At 36.6% G+C, this 17,076-nt stretch overlaps 2 protein-coding genes across 8 annotated transcripts in view; one reads left to right on the top strand and one right to left on the bottom strand.

The window, feature by feature from the left end:
• LOC105181089 (uncharacterized) overlaps window positions 1-17,076 on the top strand; it is a 259,808-nt gene that overhangs the window by 120,694 nt on the left and 122,038 nt on the right. The gene's annotated exons all lie outside the window — the stretch shown is intronic.
• On the bottom strand, window positions 1,033-3,091 carry LOC112588109 (uncharacterized). The gene is made up of 5 exons (XM_025296711.1): window positions 2,673-3,091; window positions 2,422-2,604; window positions 2,257-2,346; window positions 1,563-2,181; window positions 1,033-1,437 (listed from the first exon to the last, which is right to left on the bottom strand). The coding sequence occupies exons 2-5, from the start codon at window positions 2,584-2,586 to the stop codon at window positions 1,430-1,432; spliced, it is 882 nt and encodes a 293-aa protein (XP_025152496.1). The 5' UTR covers window positions 2,587-2,604; window positions 2,673-3,091; the 3' UTR covers window positions 1,033-1,429.

Raw genomic sequence — 17,076 nt, 5'->3', positions numbered from 1 at the left:
ATTTTTCATTATTAAATCCGTGTGTGTTCTCCTTTTTTCTTCATATCATTCATTTCCTTATTTGTTCTTTACAATTGAATTTAAAAGATTACCTATATTAGGGTTATATACACTCTCTCTGCGTCCTCCTTATCATGCTGTTCTTCTTCAACTTACTTCTTAACATCAACTTTATTCTTTTCTTAGATTACCTGTTTTTATTCCTTCCTTACCTTTTACAGTCAGTAATTATGAGGAAGATTTGAGGAAGAAAGAAATGCCATCGTCAAGTAGCGAATCCTTAAGTTTGGAACGCGTAGCATACATATAAGAGCATGTTTAATTTTTTTTCAATATTGCCTTTTCCAAACATAATGTTATTATATATGGTTGAATTTGTCATAAAATAAGCTTTATTTTGGTTGGACAATTGATTTTAACAATTTGAAAAAAGAGAAGGAGGGGGGGTATTTTATACACAATTTTACATTTTAAAAAAATCTAAATATAGCATAATAAAGTACTTTTAAAACCATAAAACTTTTGTCTAAAACATTTTTTCATATCTTTAATAGTTTCGATAATATTCGCTTAGAAAGACAAAAATCAACTTTGTTCAAGGGGTTGTTTCCACCCTTAAAACCGTTTTTGGGCACCAACGAAAAATTGTTTTGTTATTAGGTATATCTGCTCTACAATTATGCAGAGTTTCAGATTTTTTTGAATTTCCGCGTTGCCGAATGTCCCTTGTAAGTCAATAACTGATATAGTGGAAAGTATAATTCCTCTTTGTACAGGTTTAAATACTCCTTTATTACCTATTTTTATGTTGGTAAATAGCTCAATTACTTCACGTAAGAAAGAAATACTCTCATTGTATATGTCAACGTTTTTTAAACCTAAAGCTAAACAACATGGCCTAGAAGTCATCAATGAGAACCACCTGGACATTTGTTTCACAAACCACGCGGTAGTATATAACTCTGGTTTCTGATTCTCTTTGACTAAAAATTCTAAAGAACTACTGACATGGGTTGAGAGAACAGATCGTGCTTTATTGACACGCATTTTATTATAAGTGTTAGTACAATGAATATCATCGTGACGTAATTTAGGTGTTAGGTAAAATTCTAAGTCTTTTTGAGATTCAATTAAGTCATTAAAATGTGCACTTTCAACTCTATTTGATGGTAAGTTATATTTGGTAACGATTTGTTCCGGCAACAGAAAAGATTGATTTGAAAACAATGATTCTTTTAAATTTTTCAAAAGATGTGGCACATCTGCAATAAAATATAGGACTCTATCGGGATTAGAAGGATGAGGTATATAATTTTTAACACTAGAATACCGTCCCACATTTATTCCACAACATTTCTATATCTTACCATTTCCTGGACCCATGTCAGAAGTTACTTAATTGACATGAAGACCAATGTCCTCAGCTTTTTTAATTATCTGAAATATTATGTCTTTCATAATTTCCCCATTAAAGGAGTCACCTGTATAATAGTAACCTACGATATGCTTCCATCGACTAGCTGTACCAGTTAGCATAAATATCAAAGCATGCGTTGCTGTACCTTGTTCATGTGGCAGCGTTATATTTCCAAGTAATGTCTTTGTTGATGAATCATACACATGTTTAGATGTTATACTCGTCTCATCAAGAACGAGTCCACATTCTCTGTCGGTATCATTTTGAAATGTACTCACTTTCATTTGTAAAAAGTGAAACATGTCATTTGAAATACCACTTTCAAATTTTGAATTTTCTATTCGTCGTTGTAAAGTGTGTAAACTTGGAAGAGGTATTTTTTGTTGCAGAAGTTCTTCATATCCAGTTATACCACACGCAAACCTTAACTTAAGTGCACGTTGAACAGTTATATTAGACCAACATTTTGTACTTCGGTGTTTTGTTAATAACGCTTTTATTTGATCTTCGTGGAATACCTTTTTTAATACTTGTTTGTATTTATTATTTGTATCACTCTTTTGGAGTGATTGTATTTGTGAACGCAATACCTTATTTTGTTTACTTAAGAGCATTATACGTTGTTGCAGTTTTTCATTTCTTTCTTCCAGCTTCTTATTAGCAATTTTCTCTTTTGTATCGCTAGCAGGTGAAGTACACACTTTATCCTTTAACGATGATATAGTTAGAACAGGAGCAGGTTCAACAGTGTCATTTATAACCATCTACAACAATATAATACAATATTTACACATAGTTTCTTTCAGTAGTACATATACATTCTCTTATTTCTATTTTACCTGTTTCTCATTTACTTCAATGTGTTCTGTATCATTTAACAATGATGTAATAGGAGCAAGAACAGGTTCAACTATGTCATTTATAACCGTCTACAACAATATAATGCAATCTTCAAAAATACTTTCTTTCAGTAGTATGTATATATTCTCTCATTTCTATTTTACCTGTTTCTCATTTACTGCTATATGTTCTTCATAAATGGGCTGCTGTGTTTCCTCAGTGCTATTAGGTATTGTAACAGGAATTTGTTTTTTTACAAAATATTCAAAAATTGTAGGTACTGCGTTATGTTTCAATTTCCTTTTCTTATCGCTCCTCTGTTCCCACATTTCAGGTTGAAAGTGTACCTATATTACCGTAACATTTAATTGAATAGTAAACATATTCTATATTTGTACATAATAAATAATTTTACCTCGCATACACATGAATGTTTTGCTGGCGTCCAATTATACTTTGTATTTATACGTTCTATTCATTGTCGTCGACATTCATCATCTCTCGGGATTATTTTCAGAATATATCCCTTTTCTGAGGAATTGTTGCAAAATGGTATGGTACATCCAACCATTTTGCAATAATTAACGAAACTATAAAAACTATAAAAACGAAAATATAAACAGTTGTCAAACGCTTACAGGTTATACGAATGTTTGTGTTACTTTTTGCACTATGTTCCGATATTTACGGTCAGTTCATAAATTGTACATTTCATAGATTTTCAGTACTGACGGCGTATGTCTGAACACACCCGATTTCGATCAAACATGGCGGACCACCCAACTTGTCGCCACTTTGATTAGAGGCACTCTAAGGAAACACAGATCGCAGCGACACCACTAAACGTTCGTTGAAAAGGTGACACTTCGAGCGTTACTTTGAGTGTATAAACATCGCAATTGGTGCAGTGGTTGGAAAGTTGTTTGCGTTTGAAAATGAAAAAAAGTAATGAAAAATTGCGCTATATTTTGCAATATTATTACGACAAAGGGAAGAACGCTGCGCAGGCTTGTGAAAAAATTTGTGCTGTGTACGGTGAAGGTACTTTATCAAAATCTGCTACGCGGAAATGGTTCGTTCGCTTTCGTTCTAATTTTGATGTGAAAGATGAGTCACGCTCTGGTCGTCCAATCACCGAAAAAGCTGATGAAATTCTTGAAAAAGTCCAGCAAGATAAGCATATCAGCAGTGTCGATATTGGTATGGAGCTAGGCACTGACCACAAAACTGTTTTGAACCATTTACATAAAGCTGGCTACAAAAAGAAGCTCGATGTATGGGTTCCTCATGAGTTGAGCGCGACAAACATGATAGACCGAATTAACATCTGCGATGCGCTGCTAAAACGCAATGAAATCGAGCCATTTCTAAAATGTGTCATAACCGGTAATGAAAAATGGATAACGTACGACAATCGGAAGCGTAAAAGATCGTGGATAAGGGATGGTGAGCCGTCACAAGCGATCGCGAAGCCAGGATTGACGCCGAAAAAGATGATACTGTGTGTGTGTGGTGGGACTGGAAGGGAATCGTCCACCATGAGGTACTTCCAGTTGGTCAGACGATTGATTCTCAACTCTACTGTGGACAACTAGAGAGATTACGCCAGGCAATTGAAAGAAAACGGCCCGAATTGAATAATAGCAAAGGTGTTGTCTTCCATCATGACAACGCCCGACCACACACTTCTTTGATGACCCGTCAAAAATTGTGAAAGCTTGGTTAGAAAGTTCTGATGCATCCACCGTATAGTCCAGATATAGCACCCTCTGACTATCACTTGTTCCGATCTCTGCAGAACTCTCTCAATGGAATTAAGCTAGTTTTAAAAGAAGCCTGTGAAAATCACTTGATTCAGTTTTTCAACTAGAAACCACAGAAGTTCTTCACCGATGGCATCATGGCTCTACCCGAAAAATGGCGAAACATTGTCGATAATAATGGAGCATATTTGGTTTAAATAAATTCATTTATTCACTATAAGAAAACCTACTATAAGAAAACCAGTTGAATTTTACTAAAAAAATGCCACGAACTTTTTCCCAGACCCAATATTTTGTATATTTCCGTCAAACAAATTGTCAATAGCAGGAACTATTTGATTTCGCAATAAATCTAGATAAGTGTTCGCATTTAAATTTCCTTCGATAAAGAAGGACCCGATAATACCATGTTCGCAAAAACCCGCTCACATGTTCAGTTTTTGGGGATATTGTGTGTGGAGATCACGCATCCAGTGAGGGTTCTCGTCACTCCAATAGCGGCAATTCTGACGATTTACCGTTCCATTTAATTCGAAAGGAACTTCATCGGAAAAAATGATATTATTAAGAAAAGTGTTATCATTATCGCATTGACGCGTCATTTCATCGCAAAACTCATTTCTTCTATCAAAATCACATTCCGCTAGTCCCTGAGTAAACTTTATTTTGAAAGAATTCCATTTTTCTCTCATTATAATTTTATGAATGGAAAATGAACTTCAGTCGCCTGTGCTACCTTTCTTATCGAAGAATTAGGATTTTCTACAAATGATTGCATCACATCCAAACTTTTATCGAAATGTATCTCTAATTTTGGTCTACCACTCCGCGGGCGATCCTTGACAGATCTCGTTTCTTCGAATCATCTGACAGTTTTTTGAGCCGTAGACTTTAAAATTGGTTCATGATCTGCATAAGTATCGTTAAACAAAGTCGCTACTTATTCCAAGAACCTAACGCGGTCACCATATCCTCGCATCATCAATATTGTAATTCTTTCCCTTTTAGTCAATACCATTTTGGCGACTACCGAAGGTAATTTCTTACTTTGCAAAAGAAATTACTTTGACTTGATATACGAACAAGTAATTTGTTACTTGTATGACGAATACGATCTGCATTTAGTATCTAGCATCTAATAAATTTTCTTCGATAAAGAAGGATCCGATAACTAAAAACCCGTCAACATGTTTTTTTGGGGATACTACATGTAGATATCACGTCTGTGCTACCTTACTTATCGAAGAATAAGGATGAGCTCATACAAATGATTTGTAAGTCCAATGACAATTTAGAAATAATTTATTACCATGTGTACGCGACGAAACCTGTTAACTTGGTAGACCTTAAGGAACGCATACTGCACCAAGTAAATCTTATCTCATCAGAAATGAGACGAAACGTTTTAAATGAATTTCATCTACGATTAAGTCATTGTCAAGCAGCAGACGGAAGACAATTTGAACACTTAATTCAGTAAAAACCCTCCTACATACACACGCACGCGCGCGCACACACACATACACACACAGGGGTGCAAAGTCCGACCATGCAACCTCCACGCGGTACATCCTGGATAATACTAATGCTGGCGGTACCATAAATTCTAAAGCTCATAATTCAGACAATTCTCAACAAAACTAAGTCATCAAGTTGTATTTTGGAAACGTCTCGCAGTCATCTTTAACACTGTGTGATAAAAAATGGGATATTCCGTTTAAAAAAATCATGTTGGCCTTGATTTCGCCTTTACTCCTTCACTCAAGGTGAATCATATCCACAAATGGATATGCTGATTCAATAGAACTTTTAAAACCCTACAACTTTGGTTGGAAACATTTTTCTCAGAAACGTTTCGTTTTCAAGATATTCAACCGTTTCCAGACTTTTCTAACACCCTGTATATCTAATATTACGTGTACAAATGAATAATCAAATTTTTTCAGCTACATTCAAGGTTTATTTTAAAAGAAAGTAAATTAAATTGTTCAATCAAAGTATTCGCCGTTGCTTTCTATAACTTTAAGCCATCTTTCAGGCAGCTGATGAATTCCATCTCGGAAAAATGTTACGTCTTGAACATGATAAAGTTATCAAGCCATTTTCGGATCTCATCCATCTGATTGGAAGTGCATATCGGACAAGGCATATTGCATCGACCGGAACAAGTGATAATCGGATGGAGCAATGTCTAGTGAATACGCCGAGTGCTGCAAGGCGTCCTAGCCAAGACTCATTATGGTGTCTTTTGTATTGGAAGCAACGTGTGGCCTGGTGTTGTCATGCAACAATTTCACTGGACGTTCTCCTTTGCCAGTATACGGGCGTTTTCGTTCCAATTCTTGACTCAAGCAGATTAATTGACGTTGGTAGCAATCCGCAATAACTGTTTCACCCGGTTCCAACAACTCATAATAAAGCACGCCCTTGATACACCCACTAAATGCAGAGAAGAACCTTCTTTCCGAAGCGATTGGGTTTTGCGATTGATTTTGATGATTCGCCGGGATTTACCCATGACTTTCTGCGTTTCGGATTATCATAGAGTATCCATTTCTCATCGCCCGTAACGATTTTCCACAAGAAAGACTTTCGACACTGCTTATTGAGAAGAGAAAGACATTCGTTGATTTTTGTTGGTTTCAGTGAGTTCATGCGGAACCCATTTTCCTTCTTTCTAGATCTTTCCTATCTCATGTAGGTGTTTGGAAATCGTTTGCTGCGTTACTCCCAACTGTTCTGCAAGCTCTTTTTGTATTTATGCCGAATTCTCAGCGAGCAGTTGTTCCAAGTCATCATTATCGCACTTCGGAGGGCCTGTAGGGCGTTGTTTGTCGATTAGACTGAAATTACCCCTTTTAAACTGCTTAAACCAAAATGCGCACACATCGTACGATACAACACCTTCGTCGAGAAAGGAACAAATCGATTCGCACGCTCTTGCAGCATTTTTTCCTTGTTGGAATTCGTAAAGAATGCAGTGTCAGATATGCACCTTATTTGTTGCCATTTTCGACTGTACCGAACTGAATACTTTTGAAGGTTATGTTGGGCCTTTCACCAAACTATATGTTCTTTTTAATAGCTATATGTCAACATTGCATAATCACAAAAGAGCAGGAAAATCTATTCAATTTAAAATTGATTTCATAACTGCTTAAAGTAATTTGGATTATTCATTTGTACACTTAATATTTATAGAGGGTATCCCATGAGAAATTGCAAGAAATAATAAGCTATCATTTTCGAATGTATTCAGTTATTGTAAAAACAAAAATTGCGTTGGAAAGAAGAAAGTCTGCAATTTTTGATGAGTATAAATAAAATTTTAAAAAGTGTTAGTGTATCAATTCAATGTGTTGACAAAGAATGATGAAAAATATATTAATGATTAAATAAGCTAATGATAAATATTTTCAAAAGGCGCATCATCTGAATTTGTACAAAAATTTTTTTACGAAAACTCGTAAAAATTTTTTTACCATATCGTCTTTAATATTACTGACGACCTTTTTAATGCTACTAAATCTTGTACTATTTTTGGATTTCCGGCATAATAATTATTTTTAATATACTCCTAAAGAAAGAAGTCATATGGATTTAAATCTAGTGCATACAATGGCTATTCTAGTTCTCCTTGAGTAAATGTGGAATATCCCAAACCGATGACTCGGATGTCATAAACTTTATGAATTGTTTTGCCGTAGCACGTTCAGTTAGCAATTGATGAGATGTTAGTTTATACGGATGCATCTTTAGAAAATGTTTTAAAATCCTGTGTATTTTTGTTTTTGATATTTGAAGGGTTTGGGCAACTTTCTGAATGCAAGCATTTGGATTTTGTTCAAAATAATTCTTAATTTCTACAATATATTTTTTTACAGCTACAAATACAGGGGAACCTGGTTAAGTTAAATCGTGTCTATGGTCTTGGATAGTTCTATATTGCATAAAATTATCGATAATTCTGTTAAAAACAACACAAAAATTATTTTAATGTAGATTTATTGCTAAGAAATGGAATAGACGTGACGTCTAAGTTTAAATAATTACTGAATTCTAGCCTTTTCAGTGTGTTTTCACTCGTAATTTAATGTGTTCCATATTTAGTACGAAACACCTTATAAGCGTTACTATACTGACAAGTAAAGATACCCAACTGTCACTCACCGATTTTGATGAAACTTTGCCCACTTATAAAGCTATGGAAAATAATCGACACGTATTTTTTTATCTGCGGAGAAACAGTTTTAAGGGTGGAAACTACCCCTTATTTATATAGAGTGTTTTCGCATTAGAAGTGCTATCTTGTTGTTTATTCGAAAGGCTGAAAGGTTTCATGGGATTTTTGGGGTCGCTAAATTCGAATCTGACGTGAAAATTCAAAAATACAAAATAGCGGATCAAATATGGCGTCTATGTCTTACGAGTGGGACCATTTTTTCCATGTAAAATAAAATGATGACGAAAATTACGATTTTTTTAGGGTTTCGAGGTCGCTGAATTTAATGTTTTTGTCAAAAATTTTGAATTTAATGTAATAGATGCAATATAGTGTTTCACTATATCCAAATTGCACTTTCTTAGAGAAATTTCTTAAAAAGTATTTATCTTTCGTTTACAGACTACGGATTTTAAGGTACAAACAAATTCTGAATTTATTCTTATTTGTTAAAAAAATAAATTTTTTTGAGAAATTTTTAACATTGGACGCCAACCACAGTTGGATCGTGTAACTTAACACTTGCAGAAGCAATTTTCACTTTAATCTCAATCTTTAATCCCAATCTTTTCAAAGCTGGGGACACGTTCAAAAATTAACAAAGACCCAGTCTTAAACAGAAGGTGGAAAAAATAAGTCTATAAACAATGGGTTAATGTCGCTCAATTACAATAATTTTTGCAATAGTGATAATTCTGGAAGAAATGTGTCATGCATAAAGATTTTGTACACCAGGCACATCTCATCACAGTTATGTCACTGCAGAAGTCACACTCTGGTGCACAGCTTTTAAAGCAGTAATCTACAGGATTTTCGAATTCAGGTGGTCTTTTCTGAAGATAACCACTCTTGTACCATGAATACTTTATGAGATTTAGAAATCTAGGGGAAGAAAACTGATTATGGATAAGGGATTAGAACTGAATAATATTGTTTCGCAGATGTAAATTGACATCGTGATTGTGGAGAATGACTATGTCAGAGAAATGTCGGATGAAATTTTTTCATGGCCTGAAAAAAAACACATCAAGTGATTGAATCTTGCCGGTCGTACCTGCGGGGATAGTCAAAATTTTGGGAATTTTGTTTGTTTGTGCGACTGCTCCAAATGTTTCAGAATTTTGACCGCTCCAGGAATCAAGCAACAATACCGTTTTTTTGGTAGATGATGGGAGAAACACTTCTCGGAACTATGTTCTTACAAGATCTGAGGTCAACTTGCCGAACTTTGAAGCTAATACGAGGACGTTTTCTGCTTTGAACAGATTTTCTTGCACTCGAGGCCCGAATTGCCCTTCTTTTTCTTGCAAGACAATCAGGAGGGGTGACAATAAAATACCGTTTGCCATAATTAAAGGCTGAATAATGTAGCTGTGAGTCATAGAATGCACAGACTGTGTCAATGCTTCAACTTTTTGTTGGACTCTAAATGTTAGTGTACGTCCGGTATGCATCTCTAAATTAAAACCAAATTAGTCAGAATTAAAAATATTTTCCTCTCCAACTTAAGATATAGCATTTATTACTTCGTTTACAAAGTCGTTAGTTTGTTTTTCTATCTTATCTTTCTCAATTATTGACTTCTGCGTGATAAATTTGTTTATTTTTCTGGAAACGATTCCATGTTTTTGTTTAAACCTGTAAACCTGTAAACCTATTTTTTAGAAGCTTTGAATAAATTTGTCGATAAGGTAACTTCATCTCGAGCTTTTGAAGCCCATCTACGAAGATCCAAATCATGAACTGTTACTGACTTATCCACCGCTTCTTTGAATCGATTCAATATATATTGAGAAATTTTCCTTAATTTTTCGCATCGAGTTCCGTCATTCGATTTGTATTTCCCAACGATATAACTGTCGCTTTGATTTTAAACGTCTAAATTTTGTCTGAACTGACTCAAATTTTAATTTGTGTTTCAGTCCCGACTTCCAATCATTTACAGCTTTTTGTTTATATTCCATAGTGATATCTTTATCTTCGGAAGAGCTCGAATCTAAATTTGTTTCCATGTTTAACACATCTTTATGGTCTCTTCGTCTTCGATTGCAAGTGGATGTGACATGAAATTTGAGTCCTCAAAGTGTAGTTCTTCATGAACTTCTACAAACAGAGATTCGTCTATTGCGTCCTTTATCAAGGTTTCTAATTGTAGACTAAAAGCTTTCTCATTTTCAGATATAGCAGATTCTACAGGGTGTACGGTATTTGAGAACAAATTGACATTAAAACTAATTTGTTCATTTTTTTGCAAAATTTATTATAATTAGATGAAATTTTTACACGACGTTAATTGACTCCTAGACTATACAATTACTCAATAAAATCCCCATTAATGGCAATAACGGACTCAATCCGGGGTCGGAAACGATTGCTTCCCCGAATCAAATGCTCTTTGTTCATTTTGATCATCGTTGTTGTTATAGCATCTTTCAGTGATGAAATATTATTATGAGGATGTTTATTGGTCTCCCGCTCAACTACGTCCCATACGTAATAATCCAGGGGATTAAGGTCTGGGGAGCTAGGTGGCCATAAGTTTGAGGTATTGTGGTCATAGAAATTTTCGGTCATCCAATCTTGTGTCGTCATGGCTTTGTGTGAAGGAGCAGAGTCTTGCTGGAATATACGAGGGCGGTCCGATAAGTACTTAGCCTCACCGCCCGATGGCACCACTATCGCAAGAGAAATTTACTATCGTGTAGTACATTTTCGTAGACGGCTACTGTCGAAATTTGAGCCGAATCGGACTCGTAGTTTTGTTTTGACCGCGTGTGGAAGCGGGCGTGTCCGCGGATCTTAGAAAAATGGAAAAAGAGCAATATCGGTCGGTGATTCGATTCTTGTTTTTGGAAGGGAAATCGCGCAGCGAAATCAAAAAGCGCTTGGATGCTGTGTACGGTGACTCTTCTCCTTCGATGGCGACCGTCAAAAATTGGTTTAACGAGGTTTCAACGTGGTCGCACGTCGGTTTTTGATGAGCCACGCCCAGTTGCCCCGAAAACGGCTACCACGAAGGATAACATGACAAAAATCTACGACCTCGTATTGGCAGACCGCCGATTGAAGGTGCGCGAGATAGCTGAGACAGTAGGCATCTCAAAAGACCGCGTGGGTCATATCCTGCATGAAATTTTGGGCATGAGAAAGCTGTCGGCGCGATGGGTGCCGCGTTTGCTCACTCCGAACAACAAGCGCAACCGTGAGACCACTTCAGAGCAGTGTTTGACGCTGTTTAAGCGCAATCCGAAGGAGTTTCTGCGCTGTTTCGTGACCGTCGACGAAACGTGAATCCACTGGTACACACCAGAGACCAAGGAACAGTCGAAACAGTGGACTTCACCCGGCGAACGTGCTTCGAAGAAGGCGAAGACTGTCCTATCGGCCGGAAAGGTGATGGCCACCGTTTTCTGGGATTCACAAGGTGTGATCTACATCGACTACCTGGAGAAGGACAAAATGGTCACAGGGCTGTACTATGCCGAATTATTGGGCCGATTCGACACCGAATTGCAGAAAAAACGGCCCCATTTGGCGAAGAAAAAAGTGCTCTTCTACCATGACAACGCACCGGCTCACACCTTCGTCCTCGCCACGGTCAAATTGGTCGAATTGGGCTACGAACTGCTACCCCATCCACCGTATTCTCCAGATTTGGCCCCGTGCGACTTCTTTTTGTTTCCAAACTTGAAAAGGTCACTCGCCGGGCAGAAATTTGAGTCGAATGAGGAGGTCATCGCCGCCACGGAGGCCTACTTTGCAGACCTCGAGAAAACGTATTTTTCAGACGGGTTAAAGAAGTTGGAGCATCGCTGAGTCAAGTGTATCGAGCTAAAAGGAGACTGTGTTGAGAAATAAATCGCCACTTTTCCAAAATTTTCGTTTTTCTTTTGTAGGCTAAGTACTTATCGGACCACCCTCGTATATGGTCTGTCCCCACGTACACTATCAATCCAGGGTTTCACAACTGTTTCTAAAACCTCGATGTAGGCGGCAGCATTCACCCGAAGCCCCTGACGAAAGAAGTGGAGTGGCATAACATGTCCTTCGTTGCTCACAACTCCTAAAACCATGACAGTTGCTGGAAACTTCGTGTGCATAACACGGGGAACCTTTGTAGGATGTGAGCATAACCATCTGTCATTTCTCCGATTGATTTTTTGGTCTTGGTCGAAATTGTTTTCGTCAGAAAAAAACCACAACATGTTAGGAACTTCAGGGTGCTTCAGCTTGTTCAAAAGACGTTTTCTTCAGATAAGTCTCTGTTCCCGAGTTTGTGCCGACATAAACTGTCCTCTGTGCATAACGTAGGACGTATAGCGGAGGTCTTTGTGGACAACTCGACGGATTAGGCTCTCAGAGACATTCAGGTCGCAATGGCCCTCATGGACTTTGAAAGGCTTTCGTCAACGATCTCTTACACTTGTTGGACAAATTGTATATTTCTAGTAGTGTCCGAACGTTCCTCATGTTTTTTGTGTTTTGCAACAGTTTCTACATCGCCAGCTGATGCTTCCAATTCACGACGAACCTTATGTACGAATGATCGGGCGCAATTGAGAAAATTGAAGATTTCTGAATCGGTGTGTTTCGCGCATATAGCGATGATAACTGCATGTCTCTTCATTTCTTATGTTATTTTATAGTCCTCCATTGATGATCTGACAAGAAAAAAAACAAACAAAATTGTTCTCCAGAAATTATATTCACATATATGAGTGTCCTCAAATACCATACGCATCCTGTATACCATATTGTAGTTGATCGAAAGCTATTTTCAATAGTTTCAAAATATCAGGTGTAGTAAAAAGAAATTCATTATTTTTGCATGAAATTGAAGGCTTTAATTACCATAGTTAGAATGATCCGATTTAGGTCAAATATGCACCGTTTTGTTCGATAACTTGTTGCCATTTTGAAGGTAATTTCATTATGCCTCTCTCATAGAAGCCTTCGTCCCTATTGGCAAAAAATTGAGACAGTCGATTTTCACAAGCCTCTCTTGAAGCGAATTTTTCACCAGCAAAATTGTTCGCCATGGACAGGAACAGATGGTAATCACTTGGTGCCAGGTCCGGACTATAAGGTGGATGCATAAGAACCTCCCAACCAAGCTCCCGGAGCTTCTGGCGAGTCACTATCGATGTGTGTGGCCTGGCGTTGTCCTGATGGAACACAATTCCTCTCCTATTGGCCAAAGCTGGCCGCTTCTGGGCGATTGCTTCCTTCAGACGGTCCAATTGTTGACAGTACAGTTCCGAGTTAAGAGTTTTGCCGTAGGGGAGCAGCTCATAGTAGATAATTCCCTGCCAATCCCACCAAACACACAGCAAAACCTTCCTGGCCGTCAATCCTGGCTTGGCCACCGTTTCCGCTGGCTCACCGCGATTCGACCACAACCGTTTTCGCTTGTCGTAAGTGATCCACTTTTCATCACCAGTGACCAACCGCTTCAGAAATGGGTCGATTTTGTTGCGATTCAGCAGCGATTCGCGATGGAAATTCGGTCCATGAGGTTTTTTTGCGTTAACTCATATGGCACCCATACATCGAGCTTCTTTTTGTATCCAGCCTTATTCAAATGGTTCCAAACGGTTTTTTGTGCAATCTTTAGCTCTTGGGCAATCGAAACAGTGCTTACATGACGCTCGACAATGTCCATGATTTTATCGATATTTTCGACAATTGGCCTTCCAGTGCGTGGTGCATCTTTGACATCGAAATTACCGGAACGGAATCGACGAAACCAAAATTGCGCGTGATTGGCTGTTACAGTATCAGGACCATAAACACTATTCACATTTTCAGCCGCCTGGCTTGCGTTTTCGCCTTTATCGAAGAAAAACTGTAAAATATAGCGTATTTTCTCTTTGCTAGTGTCCATCTTTGACGCGCGCTCAAACAAAACTGAGTCAACTAATCACAAAACTGTCACAAAAGTTTTTTTAGTACGAAATCTCATCTTTCTAACGCCATCTAGTGGAACCCGATCGGACTTATACAACGCGAGATACAGATAACTAAAGCCATCTATTGGAAAAATAATCGATTTCTTTTTACTACACCTGATATTTCTAGGGTTCATAATCATGTTCAGAAAGTAAAAACAACTTGTCAGAAAAGAAAGCAAATTATTTTAAAATGTGGTACTGGTAATCGAATTTTGTGATGTATAATTAAATAACTACAACTAAATTACGATTAAATTACAACTAATAATAAAATATCATACAAATCTAATTTTTATTCACTATAGATTATGTAGCGATAAAATTAAAACGAAATAAAAACGGAATTTAAATAAAATATCTCGAAACTCGACAAACAGAAAAGAAACGAATGAAGAAAACGAATGATTCACGATATCACAAACAGAAGGAATAAAACAACGGAAGCACAATGAATGAATAAAATACTAGATTATACTAGCATTTATTTACTGTACATTAATATATTGTTAAGTTAAATAAGAATGAATTTCAATTCTGAATAAGTATACTATATATACGAATTAAAAAAACGCCGAACGATAACACTACGTAATAGTAAAAACAACGCGATCTTTACTAGAAAGGTACTTACAATATATGAAGAAACACCTTACAAAACTATAGTTGTAGTAATGATATTATTCAGTCAGACATAGTAATCCTAATCTCAAAATGACAATCATAAACTATAAATGACAACCGCCAAAAGAAATGCCTCACAATGCTACAAAGAGGGGATGAAGCAATGGGAGAACACTGAATAATGAAATACTGAAATATATGGAACATTTATTCTCAATAGATTTATTTAATGTTAGGTGAAATAACAGCAAATTCCATATAAGTTGCCTGAAGACATTTCATATGTACGCATAAAAACAAATGACAAACAGTAATACTAAAAATAGTGAAAACAATGTGATTTCCCCTATATATGTAAAAAATCGTAATTTTCGTCGACATCATTTTAATTTACATAGAAAAAATGGTCCCACTCACGAGACATATAGACACCATTTTGTATTGTTGAATTTTCACGTCAGATTCGAACTTAGCGACCCCAAAAATCCCATGAAACCTTTCAGCCTTTCGAATAAACAACAAGATAGCACTTCTAATGCGAAAACACTCTATATAAATAAGGGGTAGTTTCCACCCTTAAAACTGTTTCTCCGCAGATAAAAAAATACGTGTCGATTATTTTCCACAGCTCTATAAGTGAGCAAAGTTTCATCAAGATCGGTGAGTGACAGTTGGGTATCTTTACTTATGAGTGTCTGAGACTACTCGTATAGTACACTTTCCTTTCAAGTCCTCAGTTCCTTTCAAGTACACTTCCCTTTTCTTTTAAAAACTAAATATTTCAGAGAAAAATGTTTTATACAAAAATTGTATGGTCTCAAAAAGGGCATAAAATAACTATACCGGTTTGTTTAAAGATGGCGTAATTTTCAAGATATTCATTGACCATTACTTTTCTTAAATGGAAATCTAAATTTTTTATTACATCACCTTTTTTTACCAATTAATATGAACAACTTTTATCTGAAATATTCTTTTATTTGTCTAATATTTTTTGAGATATTTAAGGAAAAGTTGATAACTTTTCCAATATTTAACTCACGATATCTCGCTAACTATTTGTCGGAAGAAAAAATAGTACTAGATCTTTTTACTCTATTTGATTTCAAGAATATATTGTTATAATAGTGCCTTAACTTTCGTTAACTTATCGACTTTTGGAAATTTCAAAATCATCAAATTAACAAAAGTCAGGATGCTATTGTAACAATATATTCTTGAAACCAAATAGAGTAAAAAAGTTTAGAACTATTTTTTCTTCCAACAAATAGTTAGTGAGATATCGTAAGTTAAATATTGAAAAACTTACCAAGTTTAGTTTAAATATTTTTACTAAAAATATTAGGCAAATAAAAAATATTTCAGATAGAAGTTGTTTAAAAGTCTCGGTCAAAAGTATCGCTGGTTACATCTTATGCTTGTGGTACGAAGATAGTCCCAAAAGTACCCGACCTGACGTATAGATGGCGGTTGTTGTTTGAAAAGAATGACTATGGTAGAAAGTACCAACCTTATAAAGCTTAAGTTTGACGTTTGACGACGCTACGTTGTTTAGTATTTGTTTGGCAGCCATCAATAGTGAACGCTCTCAGTGAATTTATAAACATGGAAAAAATTGGTTATCGTTATGTGATACAATACTTTCATTTGAAAGGCCTCAGTCCAACCAATATCAAAGCGGAGCTAGATTCTACTCTGGGGGAGTCTGCTCCTTCATTTACAACAGTAAAATATTGGGTGGTAAACGAGGCCGTACGAGCTGCCAAGACGAACATCGCAGTGGTCGATCGAATGAGGTGACCACGCCAGAAATGGTGAAGAAAATCTATAAAATGGTATTGGATGACAAGTTAACAGACATGGTATGCATGTCAAAAAGTGCTGTACATCGCATATTGACTGAAAATTTGGACATGAGAAGCTGTGCACAAGATGGGTGCCGTGATTACTCACAATGGAACAAAAACAGTGTCGTGAGGATGTTCGAGTGTTTGGCGAAGTTTCACAGCAATAAAGCCGAGTTTTTGCGTCGATTCATAACCATCGATGAAACATGGGTCCATCACTTCATATCTGAGACGAAGGAACAGTCAAAATAATGGACTGAAAGGGGAGAATCAGCTCCAAAGAAGGCGAAGACAGTTCCATCTGCAGGCAAGGTCATGGCGTCAGTTTTTTGAGATGCGCGTGGAATAATTTTCATTGATTATCTTCAGAAAGGAAAAACAACCAACGGCGAGTATTATGCGAACTTATTGCAGC

This window comes from Harpegnathos saltator, unplaced genomic scaffold (genome assembly GCF_003227715.2).
Source record: "Harpegnathos saltator strain DR-91 unplaced genomic scaffold, Hsal_v8.6 scaffold0, whole genome shotgun sequence".
NCBI classification, from domain to species: Eukaryota; Metazoa; Arthropoda; class Insecta; order Hymenoptera; family Formicidae; genus Harpegnathos; species Harpegnathos saltator.
Note: the sequence above shows the minus strand (reverse complement) of the source record. Positions and strands in the feature narration are given on the sequence as shown.

Bases quoted from the DNA above. Each gene is read 5' to 3' on its own strand.
- LOC112588109 (XM_025296711.1), bottom strand. From the start codon at position 2,586: ATGTGGGAACAGAGGAGCGATAAGAAAAGGAAATTGAAACATAACGCA. The intron at 2,347-2,421 runs GTAAAATAGAAA...ATATTGTTGTAG, and splicing joins TAGCAGTAAATGAGAAACAG to ACGGTTATAAATGACATAGT. The intron at 2,182-2,256 runs GTAAAATAGAAA...ATATTGTTGTAG, and splicing joins TTGAAGTAAATGAGAAACAG to ATGGTTATAAATGACACTGT.